The following is a 20,299-nucleotide window of genomic DNA, read 5'->3' on the forward strand; positions in this document are numbered from 1 at the left end:
TGTCTAAAGGGAGGACTTCCCTGGTGGAGCAGTGGTTGAGAGTCCACCTGCCAATGCAGGGGACACAGGTTTGCTCTCTGGTCCGGGAAGATCCCACATGCCATGGAGCAGCTAAGCCCATGCACCACAACTACTGAGCCTCCGCTCTAGAGCCTGCGAGCCACAGCTACTGAAGCCCACATGCCTAGAGCATGTGCTCCACAACGAGAAGCCACCGCAATGAGAAGCCCGTGCACCATAACGAAGAGTAGCCTCCGCTTGCCACAACTAGAGAAAGCCCATGCGCAGCAACGAAGACCCAACGCAGCAAACAATAAATAAATAAATAAATAAATAAATATATTTAAAAAATGTCTACAGGGGATGCTCGAGGTCCAAACGCCAAGTCCAAGTGCCCAGGAACTTGTTACCTTTAATGTTTCAGGAACAGAGTCTCTTGAAGTGGTCTAAGCAGGAAGGTGCATGCTTTCCATGCTGGGGTTCTGTTTGGGTGCATCAGCCAGCCAAGGAATGCAGATTTTTCATGAATTGGCACAGCAGCAGTAGGAGTGCTGCTTCCTCAGGGCGCAGCCCTCGCCTCATTTGGTTTTACCTCCCCCACATTAATACCCTTATTTAGAAAGGTTGACACATCACTATAACTACCTCTGAAAACTGTATCTGGCCAAAGGCACCAGTCCAATTTCAGATTCTTGCCAAACTGGAGATATTTATTTTCGTTGAATGCAGTATCTTCCTCATGAAAGCATACAGCTCTTATAAGAAATTGAGAATATAGTTTTTGGGTTGCGGGGTGGTATTCCCTTGCCCTTCTTTTCCCCAATGCCAACCTCACAAAATCTGGTGCCACGTGCCCTGTGATTTTGTCATGGGAGATGAATCAGTTAATTAACACACTGCTCCTCACGGTACACTTGGAAACAGGTTCAGTTTCCTTTGGTTCTTGCCAGAGATGCTTATGAACATACCTAGTGCTGGTGCTTTCCCCGATACATCTCATTACAGGCTCTAAATGGAGCCTGTAATGTTAAGTGCACCTCGCCTGAGGCCTGGCAGCTCACCGGCTCCTATCCAGCATGTCTCCGCTTTCATGCCTGCTTCAAGGTTCCCATGTTGCTGCCTGGCGCCCTGTGTCCCCACTGACGATAGTGACATCTAGAGAAACAGATGTCAGTTGTCAAAGACAGCCGCAGTGCTTGGGAGGCTTGACTGTACACTGGTGATGAACACTGGATATCCTACGGGGAAAAAAGCCCTTGTCATAGATTTAAAAAAAGGTCTCAGTGTTTGGCCACGCGTTCCTTCGGTCATAAGTTTCATTTTCAGGGCCCTTCCAGACTCAGGCGGTGGCTGCTCTTGCTGCCGCAGGTCAACGCCTGGACTTCTCCGCGCGGCGGGCGTCTGCGGAGGGCGCCACTTGCACTTCCCCCGCCCCATTAGGATCGTGTTTGCTGCTTATCAATTTGTGGGAGCGCTTTACACTTGCAGGACTCAGTCCATCCGTCCCGTGTGTGGGTCGATGACGTCACGCCCGGGCCCACAGCCTCCGAGCACACCCGCCTCTTGCTCCCAAACACCGGCACACGATGAGGGACCGAAGACCCCAAACCGCGCAGCCGCGCCGGCGCCTGCCTTTAAAGCAAGGCGGCGAGGGGCGGGGCCAGCGTGCGGCGCGACGTGCTGACGTCAGGCCGAACGGAGGGCGGGGCGAGGGCGGTGGCGTGCGCTCCGGTACCTTGGGTCCCTTCTTGTCGTCCGCCTAGGCTGCATACCCCTCAGCGTCCACCTCCGCGTCGTCGTCCTCATCAGGGTCTTCTCAGGGTCCCCTCCTCGGCGTCCCCCTCCTCGGCGTCCTCTCCCCTCCCTCCCCCTCGACTTCCCTCGGCCGCCCGCCGCCGCCATGGGCCCGCGCCCGCCGCGCCGCCGGGCCGAGGACAGCTGAGGCGCGGCGCGAAGATGGGCGAGGGCGGAGCAGGGCCCGAGCGCCAGCCCGAGCAGTCCGGGCGCCCCGCGCGCGCCCGCCCGCGCCGCCGCGGGGATGCCCGCGCCCGCCGCCGCGCCTTGAGCGCCTTTGTCTGCCGCCCGCGCCGCCCGCCGCACCACTGGCCTCGCGGGCCCGCGCCGCGGCTGGGGGCGCGCCCATGAAGATGGACCCGGGCTGGCCGGCCTCCCCAGCGGGCGGCCCGGGCCCCGACCCAGAGCCCGGTGGGCCCGGAGCGCCCGCCGCCCCTGCCCCGCGCCCTGGGCTCGGCCCGCAGGACCTCGCGGCCGGCGCGGATGCTGGGCGAGCTCCGGGGCGGGAGCGGCGGCCGCAGCGCTCGAGCCGGGACCCCGACCCCGACCCGCCGCTGCCGGAACTCGGTCCGCTCTTTTCCTGGACGACGGAGCCGGAGGGTGACGGCCCCCCGCACAGCGCGTCTGTCCGCGCGCAGGACTTCAGCCGCAGCCATCACCTGAGGGGCGAGGTCGACTTCTTTCCTTCCTTCGCGTCCCCCGCGGTGGGCGAGCCGGCCCTGGAGCTGGGTCCCGGGGACCCGGACCGGCCCTCGGACTTTAGCCAGACCCGCCCCCTAACGAGCGAGCCCGCGGGGTGTCCGGAGGACGGCCCCCGCCTCCGAGCCGTATTCGATGCCCTGGACGGGGATGGGGACGGCTTCGTCCGCATCGAAGACTTCGTCCAGTTCGCCACCGTCTACGGGGCAGAACAGGTAACTCGCAGCGTGGCAGCCGGGCCCCGCGCGGTGGTCGCGGAGTGCAGGTCCCGCGTTCTCTTTTGATTCATTTCTGCTCTCACCTCTGGTTGAATTTCGCTGAAGCACCTCTTCCCCCTTTAAAGAGGTTCTATTCCCGGGAGTCAGTTTCTTTCCCTGCCATCCCAAGCCACACAAGCTGATCTTTCCTAACTTGAGAGGAGCTCCTGGCGTGGGGACATGCCCCTAAGCTGCCGGATAAAAGTACCCCCTGGATGGAGAAGTGCCAGCGGTTCCCCCAACTGAGGGCCCAGGTCTGGTTTGGCTGAAGTAATTCACTTCTTCGGTCTGCAAAGGCCAGGCTGCACTTGGACGCTTAAGATCATGTTGATCTATTTTGAGCGTAGTTACTTTACTGTGTATGTTTGGCTGTTTTAGGTAGATTCGTTGTTGGGGAGACAGTGAACGTGAAAAACGGTCATTTCCATACCTTCTCTGCGGAAGGGAAAGGGATGAACCCCAGCGGGAGGGGAATGAGCCTAAGAGCACAGTGGTGAATACAAACTCGAGCAGAACTCCATCAGGGCCATCTCCACTCTTGTAGGACAGGTGAGGTGCTGGACAGGTGACGGGAATGCACAGGGCAGTGTGGCAGGAGTCCTGTGCAGCTCCCAGGGCTGCGACTGCTCTGGGAGAAGGTGGGCCTCAAGATCCAGGCCTTCCCCCATCTCAGCACTTATGAAAGTTTATGTGGAGACAGCAGCAAGGCTGTGTATGTTCTGCTGTTAACCCAAATAGACATCAAATAGGTTACTGGTGTTCATTTTTAAATATTTTACTTAGTGGGAAATCACAAAAGGTTGATCTGCTAGTTTCTGTATTTTATTGACTTTTCATACATGTGGGTATTTGTTAAGTGGGTGTTCAGGTACATATGCATGTTTAAGCCAAGAGGTAAAATTGACATCCTGCTATTTAGGGTGTCTGCCATAACCTTAAGAACCTTTATAAAGGATCTGTATGCCCCCTGAGTATTCACAGTGTCCATTGAGCTGTCATGTAAAGAACTGGGTCGTCCTGAGTCAGGGCTGCTTGTTGAGTTTTCAGCGTGGGCATGTCCCTGTGGGCATCCTGAATGTTGGCGTCTAGGTCAGTGTGAGCTCCTGTTTAGCTCTGGGTTGAAGACATTGCTCAGGACAGGTCTTCCATCTCTTAGTGTAATGGGCAGAGAGAGAGATATGTGACTGACAGTTTCCTGTATGGTTAGTATGGATTGTGATTGCTGGTCTAAGTTTTTTTTTTTTTTTTTTAATAAATTTTAAAATATTTTATTTATTTTTGGCTGCGTTGGGGCTTTGTTGCTGCACGCGGGCTTTCTCTAGTTGTGGTGAGCGGGGGCTACTCTTCGTTGCAGTGTGCATGCTTCTCATTGCAGTGGCTTCTCTTGTTGGGGAGCATGGGCTCTAGGCACGTGGGCTTCAGTAGTTGCAGCACGTGGGCTCAGCAGTTGTGGCTCGTGGGCTCTAGAGCACAGGCTCAGTAGTTGTGGCGCACAGGGTTAGTTGCTCCACAGTGTGTGGGATATTCCCGGACCAGGGATTGAACCTGTGTCCCCTGAATTGGCAGGTGGATTCTTAACCACTGCGCCACCAGGGAAGTCCTGGTCTAAGTTTTTTTGATGCTTTTCCTTCTTGCCCCTCGGCTGGAGAGCACCTTGGGTATCCTTGGTTGTTTCTCATTAGTGTGATGTGTCTTCTCTGCAAACATTCCCTTCCTCATTACACCAATCAAGAATGTTAGGAAAGTGGCACATTTGTTCTTCTTTTTTATTTATTTATTTATTTATTTATGGCTGTGTTGGGTCTTCGTTTCTGTGCGAGGGCTTTCTCTAGTTGAGGCAAGTGGGGGCCACTCTTCATCGTGGTGCGCTAGCCTCTCATTATCGCGGCCTCTCTTGTTGCGGAGCACAGACTCCAGGTGCGCAGGCTCAGTAATTGTGCCTCACGGGCCTAGTTGCTCCGCGGCATGTGGGATCTTCCCAGACCAGGGCTCGAACCCGTGTCCCCTGCGTTGGCAGGCAGATTCTCAACCACTGCACCACCAAGGAAGCCCTATTTGTTTTTCTTTACCATAATCTGACTCTTAATAGAGTGCCTTATAGCTTATATGAGGCTCATTTATGTTTTCACTGGATTATCAACCTTTCTCTGAGGTGGTAGGAGGCAGAAGGGATTCATCCCACTTTACAGATAAGAAACTGGAGGCCCAGAAAGGTTAAGTTACTTTCCAAGGCCTCACAGATTGTCAATGCAATAACAGGGACTACACCTAGGTCTTCTGGGCTCATAATGTTTAGGTGGCTCTCAACTTCCTAGGTTTGGTGCTCCTAAATAATCCCACAAAGTTTCATCTTATTGACTTTCGTAAAACCATTTTCATTTGAGAACCACCTTTTGTTGTATCATTCTTACTGATCACAGTGGGAAAAATTTTGGGTTGTTATTTGGGGCTGAGCTTTTTCTAAATACAAAGTAGAAATGAGTCAACATTCTTTGCTCTGGTAGCCCCTGATGGAATTTTAAGTTTGGGGGTAAGGCCAGGATGACTCAGGATTTGGTGGGGATGGGCAAGTGAGGGAGATCTCCTGTGGCATTGCCCCTTCCGTCTGCTCTCCCAGACTTCTCAGGAAGAAGCAGTGTTGGATGTGATCTAAGTACTGGACTTGGACAGGCTTCCTGGGATGGTGGAGGAGAGCTCTTGTTTTGGAGCAGATAATTAACAGTGTAGCAAAAGGTTAATTTTTGTGTCTGTGTAAGCTTTGCTAGCCTTTATTATGACTCAGTCTTGCTTTTCCAAGTCCAATGTCAGAATACATTATAGAGGAGCAAAGAGAAGAAGTATTCCTTGATAGTGAAATAATTTAGAGAAAAGTGAAGAATTCTACCTCATGATAAATATTTTTAATTTTTTAAAATGAAAAGTATTGAACATACATAAGAGTAGAGAGCATAGCCTAGTGAAACACTCTACCTGCCCCCAAGCCATTGCACAGTTTCCGAAGTCTTGGTTCATTTGTGAACTCCCTACTCCCCACCCCCAGATTACTTTTGAAGCACATACCTGACATATCATTTTACCCATAAATATTTCAGTATATATCTCTAAAAGATAAGAATTCTTTTTTAAACATTTATGATTTTTTTTTAACTGTAGGAACAGTTTGGATAAGCTGGATAACAGCAATAAAGACCGTAAGTTGCTGTACTTTTCCACCTTGAGATTTCAAAATACTGAGTTCATGAGTCTCTTAGGCCGGTCACATTACTGTCCTTGATGATTGCAACTCAATTATCTTGATTATTGTCAAATTTTCAAAGGTAGCACTTTCAGTATCTTTTATGTAATCTGTTTTGAAGGAAGTGTTTTAAATTATTTAAGTGGATTATCTGAATTTTTAATAGAAGCAGTTCCCATTCATAATACAGGCGGCTTTTGTGTCCCTCTTTCTTTAGCAATGTCATGGTGTGTTTGGCTCTCATTACCTCATCTGGTGATAGATCAGGTGTGGTGTAATAGAACACAGTGTTGGCAGGAATTGAAAGGGTAAAGAAGACTACAGCGGAGCTTTCTGGTTGTATTTTCTTGACCAGGAATTTATAGTCACATGTGCCCAGGCACTAGTTCTGAAGTTGCAATAGGTTATCTTTAAGGCCTTGACTATCTATGAAGATTCCTCATTGACGTGACCCCTTCGTACTGAGAGGACTGATGCTTTTGTAGTCATCACCAACTTATCATAAAGCAGAAATTGTAAAATAAACTGTGAGAATATTGTGAGAAAGGATTCATTTCTTTTGGTGTTATTTTTCAAAGGAATTAATTATAATTGTAAAGATTATTTTCACAGTATAACACTCACTTAAGCATTTACATTTTAACAGTCACGGGTCCTTTCCAGAGAGCCCTGCACGTTGGAGCTGTGAATGCCCTTCAGTAACCTTGTGGGCCCTGTCCGTCTTCCTCAGCACTTGCAAAAGGAGGCTGCTGGAGGAGGTGTCAATGCACAGAAAGTCTCCCTGCTTTTCATTCCTTTCCATTCCTCTGCTGGTGGGCAGTTGGAACTCCCTGGGGACGTTTGGCCGCACCTTTTAGTTGCTTCAGTTTCCTTTCCAGTTTCTGTCCTAGTCTTGGGTTTGCATGTGTGTGTGAGAGAGAATGAGTGTGCGTGCGGGAGCAGGTGCACGTGAGAGCTGGTGGTGTGTGTGTGTCTGGGTCTGTGTGTTGGAGGAATTGCTAAAAGGCAGATGACTTTCCTTTCTGTGCTTGGATCCCAGGCAATTTTGTTAGTGTCTTAAAAAATGCCTTTTTCATAGTATAAAAGTAACACATGCTTATTATTTTTAAAAACTGGAAAATACAGAGTGTTATAAAATATAAAACAAAAAATGACCAATAATCCCACTATCACAAGAAAAGCACCATTAGCATTTTTGTGCATTTCCTTCCAGACTTTTTTGTATACACACACACATAACTGTATAGAAGTACACAATTAAGGTCATATTGGGTAGAAGCTGAATTATTTTTATAGATGTTTATTGTTTATTTTCTATTATTATTTTTAAATGTTTATTTATTTATTTATTTATTTGGCTGTTCCGGGTCTTAGTTGTGGCATGGGGGACCTTCATTTCGGCATGTGGGATCTTTTAGTTGCAGTGTGCAGAATCTTCAGTTGCAGCATGCGACCTGTTAGTTGTGGCATGTGGGATCTAGTTCCCTGCCCAGGGATCGAACCCGGGCCTCCTGCACTGGGAGCACGGAGTCTTAGCCACTGGACCACCAGGGAAGTCCCAGATGTTCATTGTTTAAAAAAATAAAAGTAAGTAACACCAGTAAGCAAAATATAAAAATAAGAATCACCTATAATCCACCATCCAGAGATAACTATTTAAGTATTTAATGTGTAAATTAAAATATATGTAATAATGCTTCATTGTCCAAAAATGGTATAATTCCATGTCTGTTGTTTTGAGCCTGCTTTTTGACCTGTTTTTTAAAATTGAAGATCTCAGATGTATACATTTGTCCCTCTATATGGAGGGTAGGATTGGTTTCAGGACTTACCCCCCTTGGATATCAAAATCCATGGATGCTCTAGTTGCTTATACATAATGGTGTGATATTTGCATATAACCTATACACATCCTCCCATATACTTTATTATTTTTTGTTCTGTAATATTTTTTATTGAAACATTGTTGATTTACAATGTTCTGTTGATTTTTTTGGTTTTGTTTTGTTTTATAATTTTTTCCTCCTATATGCTTTAAATCATCTTGTTTTTTTTTTTTTTTTTTTAAATTATTATTTATTTATTTATTTTTTTGGGCTGTGTTGGGTCTTCGTTTCTGTGCGAGGGCTTCCTCTAGTTGCGACAAGTGGGGGCCACTCTTCATCGCGGTGCGTGGACCTCTCACTATCGTGGCCTCTCTTGTTGCGGAGCACAGGCTCCAGATGCGCAGGCTCAGTAGTTGTGGCTCACGGGCTTAGTTGCTCCGCGGCATGTGGGATCTTCCCAGACCAGGGCTTTGAACCCGTGTCCCCTGCATTAGCAGGAAGATTCTCAACCACTGCACCACCAGGGAAGCCCCTCATCTCTGCTTTACTTATAATATTTAATACAATGTAAATGCTACATAAACAGTTATAAATACAGTGTGAATGCTATGTAAATAGTTGACAGCAGGTGACAAGTTCAAGTTTTGCTTTTTGGAACTTTCTGGAATTTCTTTCCCCCAATTTTTTTTTTTTTTTGGCCACTCTGCGCAGCATGTGGGATCTTAGTTCCCCGACCAGGTATTGAACCCATACCCCCAGCAGTGGAAGTGCAGGGTCTTAACTTAACTTCCCTGGACCACCAGGGAAGTCCCCCCAGCCCCAGCCCCCAACATGTTTTTGATCCTTGGTTGAATCCGTGGATGTGGAACCCACAGATATGGAGGGCCAGCTGTACTTTAATGGAAGCCTAAGGCTTACTTGTCCTCAGGGAGATTCAGAGTCATGTGGGATTATTCCAGTGTAGGATCTAACATTTAGGAAGAATTAAATTCCATGTGGAGTACACGGACCACATTGTAAAGGGCACCAAGTTAGGGGTTGCTTCCTTTTCAAACACTTATTTCGTTTAAATTCTGGGCACAGGGTCTAAACATTAATTATAATTGAAATATCAGACAAAAGGGTTAGGCACCCACTGAAGACTGTTTAGGCGGCCATTGAAAGTACTTTCATGATAATTGCAAAGTCTCCAGAGTAGCCTAGATTATCACTTCTGATATAAGTGAATAGTCGTATATAAATTCATTGTATGTATACCACAATTTTAACTGGGTAAAAGTTATCCATGTGAAAATTAAAAGTCTTAAAGGAAGTATTAAAAATTATTTTTCGGGGCTTCCCTGGTGGCGCAGTGGTTACAAATCTGCCTGCCAGTGCGGGGGACACGGGTTCAAGCCCTGGTCCGGGAAGATCCCACATGCTGTGGAGCAACTAGGCCCATGCGCCACAACTACTGAGCCTGTGCTTTAGGGCCTGTGAGCCACAACTACTGAGCCCGCGTGCTACAACTACTGAAGCCCATGTGCTGCAACTACTGAAGCTTGTGTGCCTAGAGCCCGTGCTCCGCAACAAGGGAGTCCACTGCAATGAGAAGCCCGTGCACCACAAGGAAGAGTAGCCCCCACTTGCCGCAACTAGAGAAAGCCCGTGCGCAGCAACGAAGACCCAGTGCAGCCAAAAATAAATAAATAAAAATAAATAAATGTATTTAAAAAAAATATTTTTCGTTGTGTGGGTGCGTGTGGTGGAAATGGGGTGGTTTTATTTGAAGTATTGGCCAAATTCTCTATTATGTTACTCATTTTATTTATTTTGAAAAGTAGTGCCTGTACATATACCATAAATTTCAAACAGTATAAAAAGGAATCTAGTAAAAAATTTCATTGTCATTTTTAGAAATAAAAAATGTAAATAAACCTGAAAGACAAAATATTTACATGTTTTACTTTGACTCTGTTAAGGTATTAGATCAATATACAAAATACATCTAAAGAAACTCAGATTTTCTAGTAAACTTAAAAACTGCATAGAACGTTGAATTAGCATGTTCAGATGCTTATTGAAGATGGAATTTTAATTTTAATTTTAAAATTTTATTTTATTTATTTTTAAAATGTATTTATTTATTTTTGGCTAAGTTGGGTCTTCGTTGCTGCACGTGGGCTTTCTCTAGTAGTGGTGAGCGGGGGCCACTCCCCGTTGTGGCGCGCAGGCCTCTCATTGCGGTGGCTTCTCTTGATGCGGAGCATGGGCTCTAGGTGCGCGGGCCTCAGTAGCTGTGGCTCATGGGCTCGAGAGTGCAGACTCAGTAGTTGTGGCACGCAGACTCAGTAGTTGTGGCTCACGGACCCAGTTGCTCCACGGCACGTGGGATCTTCCCAGACCAGGGCTCGAACCCGTGTCCTCTGCATTGGCAGGCAGATTCTGAACCACTGCGCCACCAAGGAAGCCCTTTAATTTTTATTGATATTTGGAGAAATGCGTATGAAAATGCCTGTAATTCTTGAAGGTTGGCATTGAGCTTTCATCAGCATCTAACATAAGTAAGTAAGAACTTCCTGGTGAAAAGAATTGCACTGATTGCATTGGAAGTTTCAAAAGCTTTTGAGATTAGTCGATTAGTGTAAATGGATTCAGTATCATGGTTAGGGAGAAAAAGAAATTTTTTCAGTAGGTACATTTTGTTTCTTCTGTCTAAATATTTAATACTTGTTTTTGGCAAGTTGGTATTACTCTGGTTACAATCTTGTGGTGGTGTGTTTTTCGTAAGTTTCAAAACCAGAGCTAATGTTGAGCCAGTGTCCTGTCTGTGCTGATGGATCAGCTGTCCTGGCTCCTTGTCTGTAAACCTCTTGCTGGGCAAGCTGAACCTTGGGCTGAGAGCAGCAAGCCTGGAATGGGTGCTGCCCCCTTTCAGCAGGGACATATTGTGGGCAAGGTGTCCTGGATGGCTGCTCTAAATATGAGACAAACCAGAGGGCCAATAACATTTTAGTATTATTATCTGTAAGTTACAGGAAGCACTGTCACGATGCATATTAAGTTCTTTTGCATACAGTGTCTGTATGTCTATTACTTGGGATTTCTAAAATCCCAGGTATTTTTAGCTATTTTCTTGAAGTCCCAGCTATTTTTTAAAGACCCATGTCTTCAGAAGGATTTAAGGGTATATAACTCCTGTAATTCTAGTTTGTTAAATGACCTACTTTGCTTTTTCTTTCGTTGGATAATTTTTAAAAGCATTTACAAAAGTTTTAGAGCCTTCTGTGCCCACAGGTAAATAGTCCTGCTGTAGTCAGAAGTAAGCTTGCCTGTTCATATCCCTGTTCTGAACTAGGGCTCCATGGTGTTGGGACCTCACCCAACCTCACCTCATCCATGGTGTGGATGTCAGAGGCTTTCATGATCCATTGTTCTTTTTTATTTCACATACTTTATTCTGATTTTTCTTTAAGCGAGTTTAACCAGCTTAAAGCCTAAAACTCCGGTTATGAATGATGTGGTGGCACCTGTTGGCTGAGTGTGTTGGCAGGTGGTTTATGTGTTTGGACCAGAGGCATTGTTCAGGACTGTAAAGGCCTTTATTGCCATAAATCACTGGGTCAGTAAACAGAACAGTGGCTTAGCATTTTACTGTCACTAGCAATCCAGGGATGTTTTATAAACCTTTTTGTTTAGATTAAGCTTCTTGCCAGTGAACTGATTAATCATATATATTTTAATTTTTTAATTTTGAATTTTTTAATTAAAATTTTTTATTGAAGTATAGTTGATTAACAATGTGTTAATTTCTTCTGTACAGCAAAGTGACTCAGTTTTGTGTATATATTTACATTCTTTTTCATATTCTTTTCAATTATGGTTTGTCACAGGATATTGAATATAGTTCCCTGTGCCATGCAGTAGGACCTTGTTGTTTATATATTTGTCAAGTTAATTGGTAATTTTGGGCTTCCCTGGTGGCGCAGTGGATAGGAGTCCGCCTGCCAATGCAGGGGACATGGGTTCGATCCCTGGTCCGGGAAGATCCCACATGCCGCAGAGCAGCTAGGCCCGTGCACCACAACTACTGAGCCTGCGCTCTAGAGCCCGAATGCCACAACTATCGAAGCCCGCGTGCTTAAAGCCTGTGCTCTGCAACAAGAGAAGCCCCCACTCCCCGCAACTAGAGAAAGCCTGCGTGCAGCGACGAAGACCCAACGCAGCCAAAAAAAATTTTTTTTTAAATGGTAATTTTTATTTTACTCATAGATTGCTTGAGCCACAATAAAAGTAAATAAAAATTTACACTGATTAGAGAGATTAGCATTTCCTTTGAAAGCCTAGTAAAGTACCTTTAAAAACTTCAACCAGTGAGAATATTTTTCTCACTTGACAAACAGATGAGGATGGTTCGAAGGTGTGAGTTGCGGGAGAGATCTGAGCAGAGGATGGCTGGCCTCCTGGCTCTGCCAGAGTTGATGGCTGGCTCTGTGTCAGGTCCATCCTGGACCTCCTGACCACGCCCACACAGGAGCACAGGTCTTCATCTGGGAGAAGCGGGAAGCACAGCCAGCCCAGGACACCTCTTTGGCCCCAGTGTTCTGGAGTAGGAGCTCTCAATAAAATTTTTTAAAAACATGTGAATCACAGATAAAAGGCTGATATAAAAACTCTTAAAAGTCAAAAGGAAAAGAGACCAAAGGTGATAGAAAAATGAACAAAAGATACGAAGACATTCCACAGAAGAAGATACACAAATGGCCCTTAAATATATGAAAAGATGCTCAGCTTCACTTATGATAAAAGAAATGCGAATTAAAATCGCTGGGATAGCATTTCTCACTCTTGGCATATATGTAAAAGCTTGAACACATTCTTTTGGTGAGACTTTGGGAAACAGGCACGCTCTCGTATTGCTGTGGGAGTGCAGGGTGGTACAGTCCTCTTGGAGGGGAGCTTGGCAGTATCTGTGTGTGCATTTGCCCTCAACTTCACAGTCACACTTCCAGTCATTTACCCTGAGGATGTACCTCCCCAGGTGCAAAACACCGGATGCACGGGGTTATTCACTGCAGCATTATTTGTGATACAAAAATGGAAACAACCTAGATGTCCACCCAGGATGAGTGAACCAAGGTACATCAACTTAACTGAGAACTGTGCAGCTGCAAAAATAAAAGAGGAAAATTCCTATGAACTGGTAGAGAGTTATTTCTAAGATGTATTAAGTGAAAAAAGAAAGTATTGATACAAATTAATATGCATACTATGCGGTAGGAAAGAATGGGTGCTTATAGGAGGCCTGCTAGAGTAAACAATGGGGATAGAAAGTAGAATGGTGGGTGCCTGGGGAGGGGGATAGTGTTTGATAGGTAGAGTTTCAGTTGAGGAAGATGAAAAAGTGCCAGAGATGGATAATCGTGATGGTTGTACAACAGTGTGAATGTACTTAATGCCACAGAGCTGTATACTTAAAAATGGTTAATTTACTCCAGTTTAAAAAAGAAAAAGAGAGAAAAAAAAAAAAGATCTGAGGTCCAGCACACTGAGTGATGGACTTCAGTCTTCAGTTCAGAGGAGGAGGAACTGACGGGAAGAAGAAGGACCCTCCTGACCCCCAGAGCAGGCTCTTCTCACCTACCCTCTCAGCCTCTAATCTGATCCTCAACCCATCCGAGGTTTCCATAGTCAGAGGCTCCAGGACAGGGCCTGACTGAAAAGAAAAAAAGGGAGAAAGAATGTAAAATAAGAAAGAAGAGGAAGTAAGAATATGTGTATATTGTAAATCAAGTATACTTCAATAGAAAAAATTTTTGACTATATATATTGCTTCTCTTAGCAAAAAGAAACATAGGAAGGATAGACTAGAAACTAATTAAAATAACTTATCCAAGTAGGTGGGGGCAAGGGGTAAGGGATCTGGATGGGAGTGAAACTTATCTGAGTATGCCTTTTTCTTGAGGAACTTATAGTAGGTACAGCAGCACCATAAAGCCTTTTTTAAATTTTATTTATTTATTTATTTATGGCTGTGTTGGGTCTTCGTTTCTGCGCGAGGGCTTTCTCTAGTTGTGGCAAGCGGGGGCCACTCTTCATCGCGGTGCGCGGGCCTCTCACTATCGCGGCCTCTCGTTGCGGAGCACAGGCTCCAGACGCGCAGGCTCAGTAATTGTGGCTCACGGGCCCAGTTGCTCCGCGGCATGTGGGATCCTCCCAGACCAGGGCTCGAACCTGTGTCCCCTGCATTGGCAGGCAGACTCTCAACCACTGCGCCACCAGGGAAACCCCCCCCGAGTATGCCTTTTTATATAATTTTGACTTTTTAAACCATGCAGATATTCTGCATATTCAAAAAGTAAAACAACAATGATAGAAAAAAAGACTAATATTGAATTCAAATAGAAACAGGTGAACCTAGAAGTATATTGAATTAATAACATAACCACATAAGAAAGAGTAATTCCAATCACACACACAGTACTCTGTATTCCTTTAGTGGGATATATTCAGAAGAAAAAAAAGAACTACAGAGAAATATACTACAGAGTAGGTTTGTTGTTGATAGATCAGAGTAGTAGTTCTGAAGTGACTTTGGCTGTATTTTAGGATAAAATGAGCACATGTACTGGTGTTGGGAACCAGGGTTCTCTGGGAGGAAAGAGATGAAATGTGAAGAAGAGGTGAGGAAGGACCCTGCTGTCTGGTGATTTAAATCGGAGGTATGAGTATGAATACATGATTAACAAACATTCCTAACCCTGTTTTCTGAGAGGGTCTAGGGGCAATGATACCCCAGTAGCACTGAGTACACCTAGTCCCCAGATCTTGGTTGCCAAATACCATTTTCCACTAAAGGGATCAGGGATCCTTGGAGAAATGACGTATTCCAGGTTCTGGGCAGGGAAAATTCAATGTGAGCCTGGATTATCTTGTATCAGAAAGCAAGGAAGTGTTCAAAAATTGATGGGGACATGTCAAAAAAAAAAAAAGAGCAGCTTGAATGGGTTCCTAATGGGCAAATCTGGGGCATTTTGAGCACAAAAAAGAATAACGATCATGGATACGTTGAATTAAAAAAGTCCATGGCGCAGAGAGTAAAAATCACTCATAGTGATACTCCAAAGGGGGTGCATGGGGCTTCTTATAGACAAATGCCAGTTAAGGTAGAAAGTGGGAAAGATTTAGACAATCAGTATTTTGCAACCACCAAGGTAATAATTGATTCAGGCAAGGATCATCAGTGGTTGTCAAAAAACGTGGTTTAAACATTTTGTTGGCGGCAGGGACGGCAGGATACTCACACAGTCTAAAGTGTCTTTCCAGTGATGATTGATTACAAAGGGAAAAGATCTCTTTACGTTGGAGAAGTCTGGTGGCTTCCGCCTTGAGCACGTGATCAAACTCAGACTCCCCAGTAGTGGACAGACTATGCCCCTCCATGGGATGCAGTGGGAGGGACAACATTCTTGCCAAAAATGTTTGACCTGAGTCAAGTAATGAGAAGAAAATCAGACACATGCTGTAGGGCATCTACAGGACAGCTGCTTGGACTCCTCAAATATGAGTGTTGTGGGACTTCCCTGGTGGTCCAGTGGATAAGACCCTGCACTCCCAATGCAGGGGGCCCAGGTTCGATCCCTGGTCGGGGAACTAGATCCCACATACATTCCACACTAAGAAGTCCGCATGCCGCAACTAAAGATCCTGAGTGCTGCAACTAAGACCTGGTGCAGGGCTTCCCTGGTGGCACAGTGGTTAAGAATCCACCTGCCAGTGCAGGGGACACGGGTTCAATCCCTGGTCCGGGAAGATCCCGCATGCCGCGGAGCAACTAAGCCCATATGCCACATCTACTGAGTCTGTGCTCTAGAGCCAGTGAGCCACAACTACTGAAGCCCATGCGCCTAGAGGCCGTGCTCCACAACAAGAGAAGCCACCACAATGAGAAGCCCGCACACAGCACAAAGACCAGTGCAGCCAAAAATAAACAAACAAACAAACAAATAAATAAATAAATGACGACCTGGTGCAGCCTAAATAAATAAATAATAAATATTAAAAAAACCCTCATATAATAAAATACCAGTGTCGTAAAAAGGGTCGGACACGTAGATTGAAGAAGACTAAAGAATCATGACCACTAAGGCCTGGCCCTTGACTGGATGCTGGATTAAAAGAAAACAAAACAAAACTACAGAGGCCATTATTGGGATGGTTGGGAAATTTTGAGTATAGATGGAACACTTGATAATAACAGTGTTAAATTCCTTGTGGGTCATAATACTGTTGTCATTATGTAGGGGGGTCTTGTTCCTAGGAAATACATGCTGGAAGGGTTAGAGAGGTATCAGGACGTCTGTGGTTTACTTTCAGCATTCCCACAGAAAAAGCACGTGTGTGGAAAGAGACTTATAGCAAATGTGGAAAGACGTTAGTCATTGCTGACTCTAGGGGAGGGATGTAGGTGTTTCTTGTGTTCCTCGAACTTTTTCAGTGAGCTTGACGTATTTAAAAATAAAAAGGAAAAATACAATATGGGAAGTTCATTGATGTAATCTACACTACATCTTGTACGGAATGTTAGGTTGTGTGGCTTTTATCAATCTTAAAAACAGCCAACAAAAAGAAACAAAAACTCCTTTATTCCCAAACAAGTGAAAGGAATGTTACACCTATGCACCCAGGTTTTCCTTCTTATTGACTCAGTGCCCCGTCTAGCATTGTTGGTTCATCAAGTACACAGGGTATGCCATGACCCCTCTCTTTGACACAGGGGTTGAAATGGGAAATTAAAACTCCTCTTAAACTAGGAATAGCTATGTGATAAAACCATATTCTTATTTATCAGGAGATTCTGCTTCCCCAAGGGGCGTGAATATCTTGTTCAGCCCACAGGCTCACTGAGAAGGGAATTTAGAGAGAGCCCCTTTCCTCTCTCTGCTGACAGTACTCAAATGGGATAAACCCATACTTGAACAAATGTATGAAAGGACCTTAGAAATGCTTAGGGACCTAAAAATAACTTATTGTTTCAGGGCAACTTCATGTATTTTATGCTTTGTGTTTTGTCATGAAAATGGCTGGGTGCTGCTGTGGAGCGTGTACATACACATACCTTGAGTGTGTATGGCGGGTGTTGCACATTGCGGTCCTGAGGTTCGTTCACTGTGGGTTTTAGGTATCAACAGAGTGCAGCAAAATGGACTTGTGTGGGGTTGGTTTAAGCCACAAAGATCCTGTTGTCACTGCTAGTGATGTAGAAAGCCTTTAAAGATGGTAGAGTATATATTGTGACCTTTGGGTGATGGGCAGGAGACTCCTTGTGTATGTAGGTTGTCAATGCCTTAGACCACTGATTCATCAACTTTTTGTCTCAGACCCCTGTACATTGTTCAGTGTCGTTGAATACCAAAGAGACTTTGTTTATTTGCGTTATTTCTGTTGGTCTCTGCTGTATTAGAAAGTAAAACTAAAAACATTTAAAGTATCTTTTTTTTTTTTGCTGTGTGGTGCGGCACGTGGGATCTTACTTCCCGGATCAGGGATCGAACCTGTGCCCCCTGCTTTGGGAGCGTGGAGTCTTAACCAGTGGACCACCAGGGAAGTCCCTAAAGTATCTTTTTATTAATTCATTAAAAAATAATCTATCACATGTTAACATTAATGGCATTTTTTTGAAAAATAACTGCTTTCTAAAATAGAGGAGTGGCGTTATTTTACATTTTGGCAAGTGTCTTAAATGTCTGGCTTGATTGACGAGAGCTGGTTTCTTTAATATCTGCTTCTGCAAGCGATCTGTTGTGTCATGTAGCCTCTGGAAAACTCCACGGTACATTCGGGAGAAAGTGTGATGAAAGAAGGCAAAGGACGTCTTCGGATGTTATGGAACTAGCGTTGATCTTGCAGACCCTCCTTCCTCAGACACTAGGGTCCCCTGGGGTCCCTGGACCACTGGTTGGTTGAGAACAGCTGTCTTACACTCCTGAAGTGGCTGAGTTGTGGCTTGATCTCACATGTTTACACGCATCCGAATCACCTGTAGATCCCGTAAACACTGGCTGCTGGTCCGCCCCAGAGTGTCTAATTGATCTGGACTGAGTGGGGCCTGTTTCCTTGGCACAGTTCCTGGCGATGTTGCTGCCCCTGGTCCTGAGGTCATGTTTGGAGAGCCACTGTCCCAGAGAGTTTTGAAAATGTTTGCATCTCTTTAAAGTCCACACTCCCCAGTCATATTTTAACATCTCTCTTTTCCTCACTGCTGTATTTATCTGGACATTAATTTCACCAGTGTTTACTTGGGGCCCACTCTGCCGGCCCCTCAGGAGGCCTCCGGGCTGCCCTCTGCCCTCTCTGCTTTGTCTGGTAGAAAAGCACAGACAAGAAGCCAGGACCCCGGCGGAGAAGTCTATCCACCTTGGCCCGTTCTTCCTGACGTGTCCCTGCTACTCTCTCACTTCAGCTTGCTACGTGTGTTTGGTAATTACTTTATATTCTTTCTTTCTTTTTTAAAAATTATTTATTTATTTATTTATTTATTTATGGCTGTGTTGGGTCTTCGTTGCTGCATGCAGGCTTTCTCTAATTGCGGCAAGCGGGGGCTACTCTTCGTTGCGGTGCGCGGGCTTCTTATGGCTTCTCATTGCGGAGCACGAGCTCTAGGTGCGTGGGCTTCAGTAGTTGTGGCACGCAGGCTCGGTAGTTGTGGCTCATGGGCTCTAGAACGCGGGCTCTAGAACGCAGGCTCTGTATTTGTGGCGCACGGGCTTAGTTGCTCTGCGGCATGTGGGATCTTCCTGGACCAGGGCTCAAACCCGTGTCCCCTGCATTGGCAGGCGGATTCTCAACCACTGTGCCACCAGGGAAGTCCTATTTTATTTTTTTCTTAATTTATTTACTTGGCTGTGCGGGTGGGCTCCTTAGTTGCTGCAGGCGGGCTCCTTAGTTGCGGTATGCGAACTCTTAGTTGTGGCATGCATGTGGGATCTAGTTCCCCGACCAGGGATCGAACCCAGCCCCTGTGCATTGGGAGCATGGAGTTTTATACACTGCGCCACCAGGGAAGTCCCTACTTATTTTAATTTTACGTTTCCGTTTGATTTTTTTGTCACGTGTATAGTTTAAAAAGTCAAATAGTGTACCACACGTCATATGACGAAAGTAGCTGCACTCTCCTGACTGCCACCTCCCGCTCCCAGGCTCCTGGCTGTTTCCTCTGTTGGTGTTTTCCTCCAATTTTAGGTACTTTCTATTGACTTTTTCCTGTGGAAGGTACACCCACGTATTTCCCTTCCGTCTCCTCCATTCTTTCAACACGGTTAATCCCAGTCTTGGCTAAGTAGGCATTCTGAGTTTGTCTTATTTTGACCACAGATATTTTTGATGGCTGACCCGTTTAGTGTGCTGTGATTACACTTCCTTTCTAATACAGCCTTTTGCTTTTCCTGGAGTTAGTGATCACATTATGTTTCCCTTTGCTCAGTTTTCTGCATACCTGTCAGTAGTTCTTTCTAGCCTGTCTGCCGGGGTCTGACTGTTCTGCTTGTACCCTGGGGCTCCAGCGGGGCTCACCTCCCACCTCTAGGAGTACCTGTGGTTGCATCTCCTAAGTCAGCCTCCCTGCCGGGGCTTCCCTGTTAGACCCTCTACCAGGCTTTCCTTTTCAGGTATGACGCCTAGTGCTGGGTCGTCCGGCATCCCCTCTGTGCGCTTACATCTCTCTGTTCTCTGCTCTAAGCAACTTCCTGCTTGTCTGTTCCTGTGCATCTTCTGGAACCTTGGGGCCTTGCCTCTGGAGTTGTGTTTTCCTGGACTTCGAGAGGGAGTGGAGAGAAGCTCCCGTGTTCTGCATTTAGCTCCGTTTTGGCCCTTCTCTCTCCTCAGCGTCCCAGACATGCATTTGTCAGGACAGGCTTAGGCATCTGCCTGCAGGCTTTTCTGTCTGTTCCACCGTCATCCTGTGACCCAGGCAGAGCAGGACTTGTCAGTGTCCCCTGGCTGGGGGGACAGGACCAGATGCAGGCTCTGCTACCCCTTTCCATTGTCCCCCAAATGTTATCTGCAGGAAATCTGGGTCAACAGATGATTTGATTTAGCCTTTCTCGTCTGTATTTCACATGTGTGTGAAAGTTTTCATATTTTGACAAAATCCACAAACATGAACTTAGATTGTTTAACCTTAGAATATTCCATTACGTTGCTGTGCTGTGATTGGTCTGCATTTATTTTTTCCAGTGTTTCTTTACTAGGAGTAATGCTGCTGTACCCCCAGCTACACGGGTCACTTTTCATGTACCTAAGTCCTAAGCAAGAGCTAATTTTTGTGATGGGGAAATGGAGGTTATTGCCTTGTGCTTGGAGTCGTAGATATACGGAAGAGTTTTACTCAGGCTTTTTTGGCATTTCAGAGCTTTTCTGTGGGAGCCGAAGTAGGTACTAAAGAGAGGAGACAGAAAGCCCTTGGCTGTGCTTCTGGAAATACCTCAGCTGCTCAGCGAGGGCTTCCTGTT

The 20,299-nt window shown here is 45.8% G+C and overlaps 1 protein-coding gene across 7 annotated transcripts in view; it reads left to right on the forward strand.

Moving 5' to 3' along the window:
* Nucleotides 1-404: 404 nt before the first annotated feature.
* RAB11FIP3 (RAB11 family interacting protein 3) overlaps nucleotides 405-20,299 on the forward strand; it is an 82,686-nt gene continuing 62,791 nt past the window's right edge. For 2 of the 7 annotated variants that reach the window (XM_036825148.1, XM_036825149.1), the window contains exon 1: nucleotides 1,256-2,708. In XM_036825148.1, the coding sequence (XP_036681043.1) occupies nucleotides 2,142-2,708 (567 nt within the window). In that variant the 5' untranslated portion in view covers nucleotides 1,256-2,141. Of the gene's footprint in view, nucleotides 2,709-20,299 lie in introns of all 7 variants that reach the window. The other 5 variants (XM_036825150.1, XM_036825152.1, XM_036825151.1 and 2 more) reach the window with 4 other exon arrangements.

Source organism: Balaenoptera musculus, chromosome 15, assembly GCF_009873245.2.
Source record: "Balaenoptera musculus isolate JJ_BM4_2016_0621 chromosome 15, mBalMus1.pri.v3, whole genome shotgun sequence".
In the NCBI taxonomy this organism is placed as follows: domain Eukaryota; kingdom Metazoa; phylum Chordata; class Mammalia; order Artiodactyla; family Balaenopteridae; genus Balaenoptera; species Balaenoptera musculus.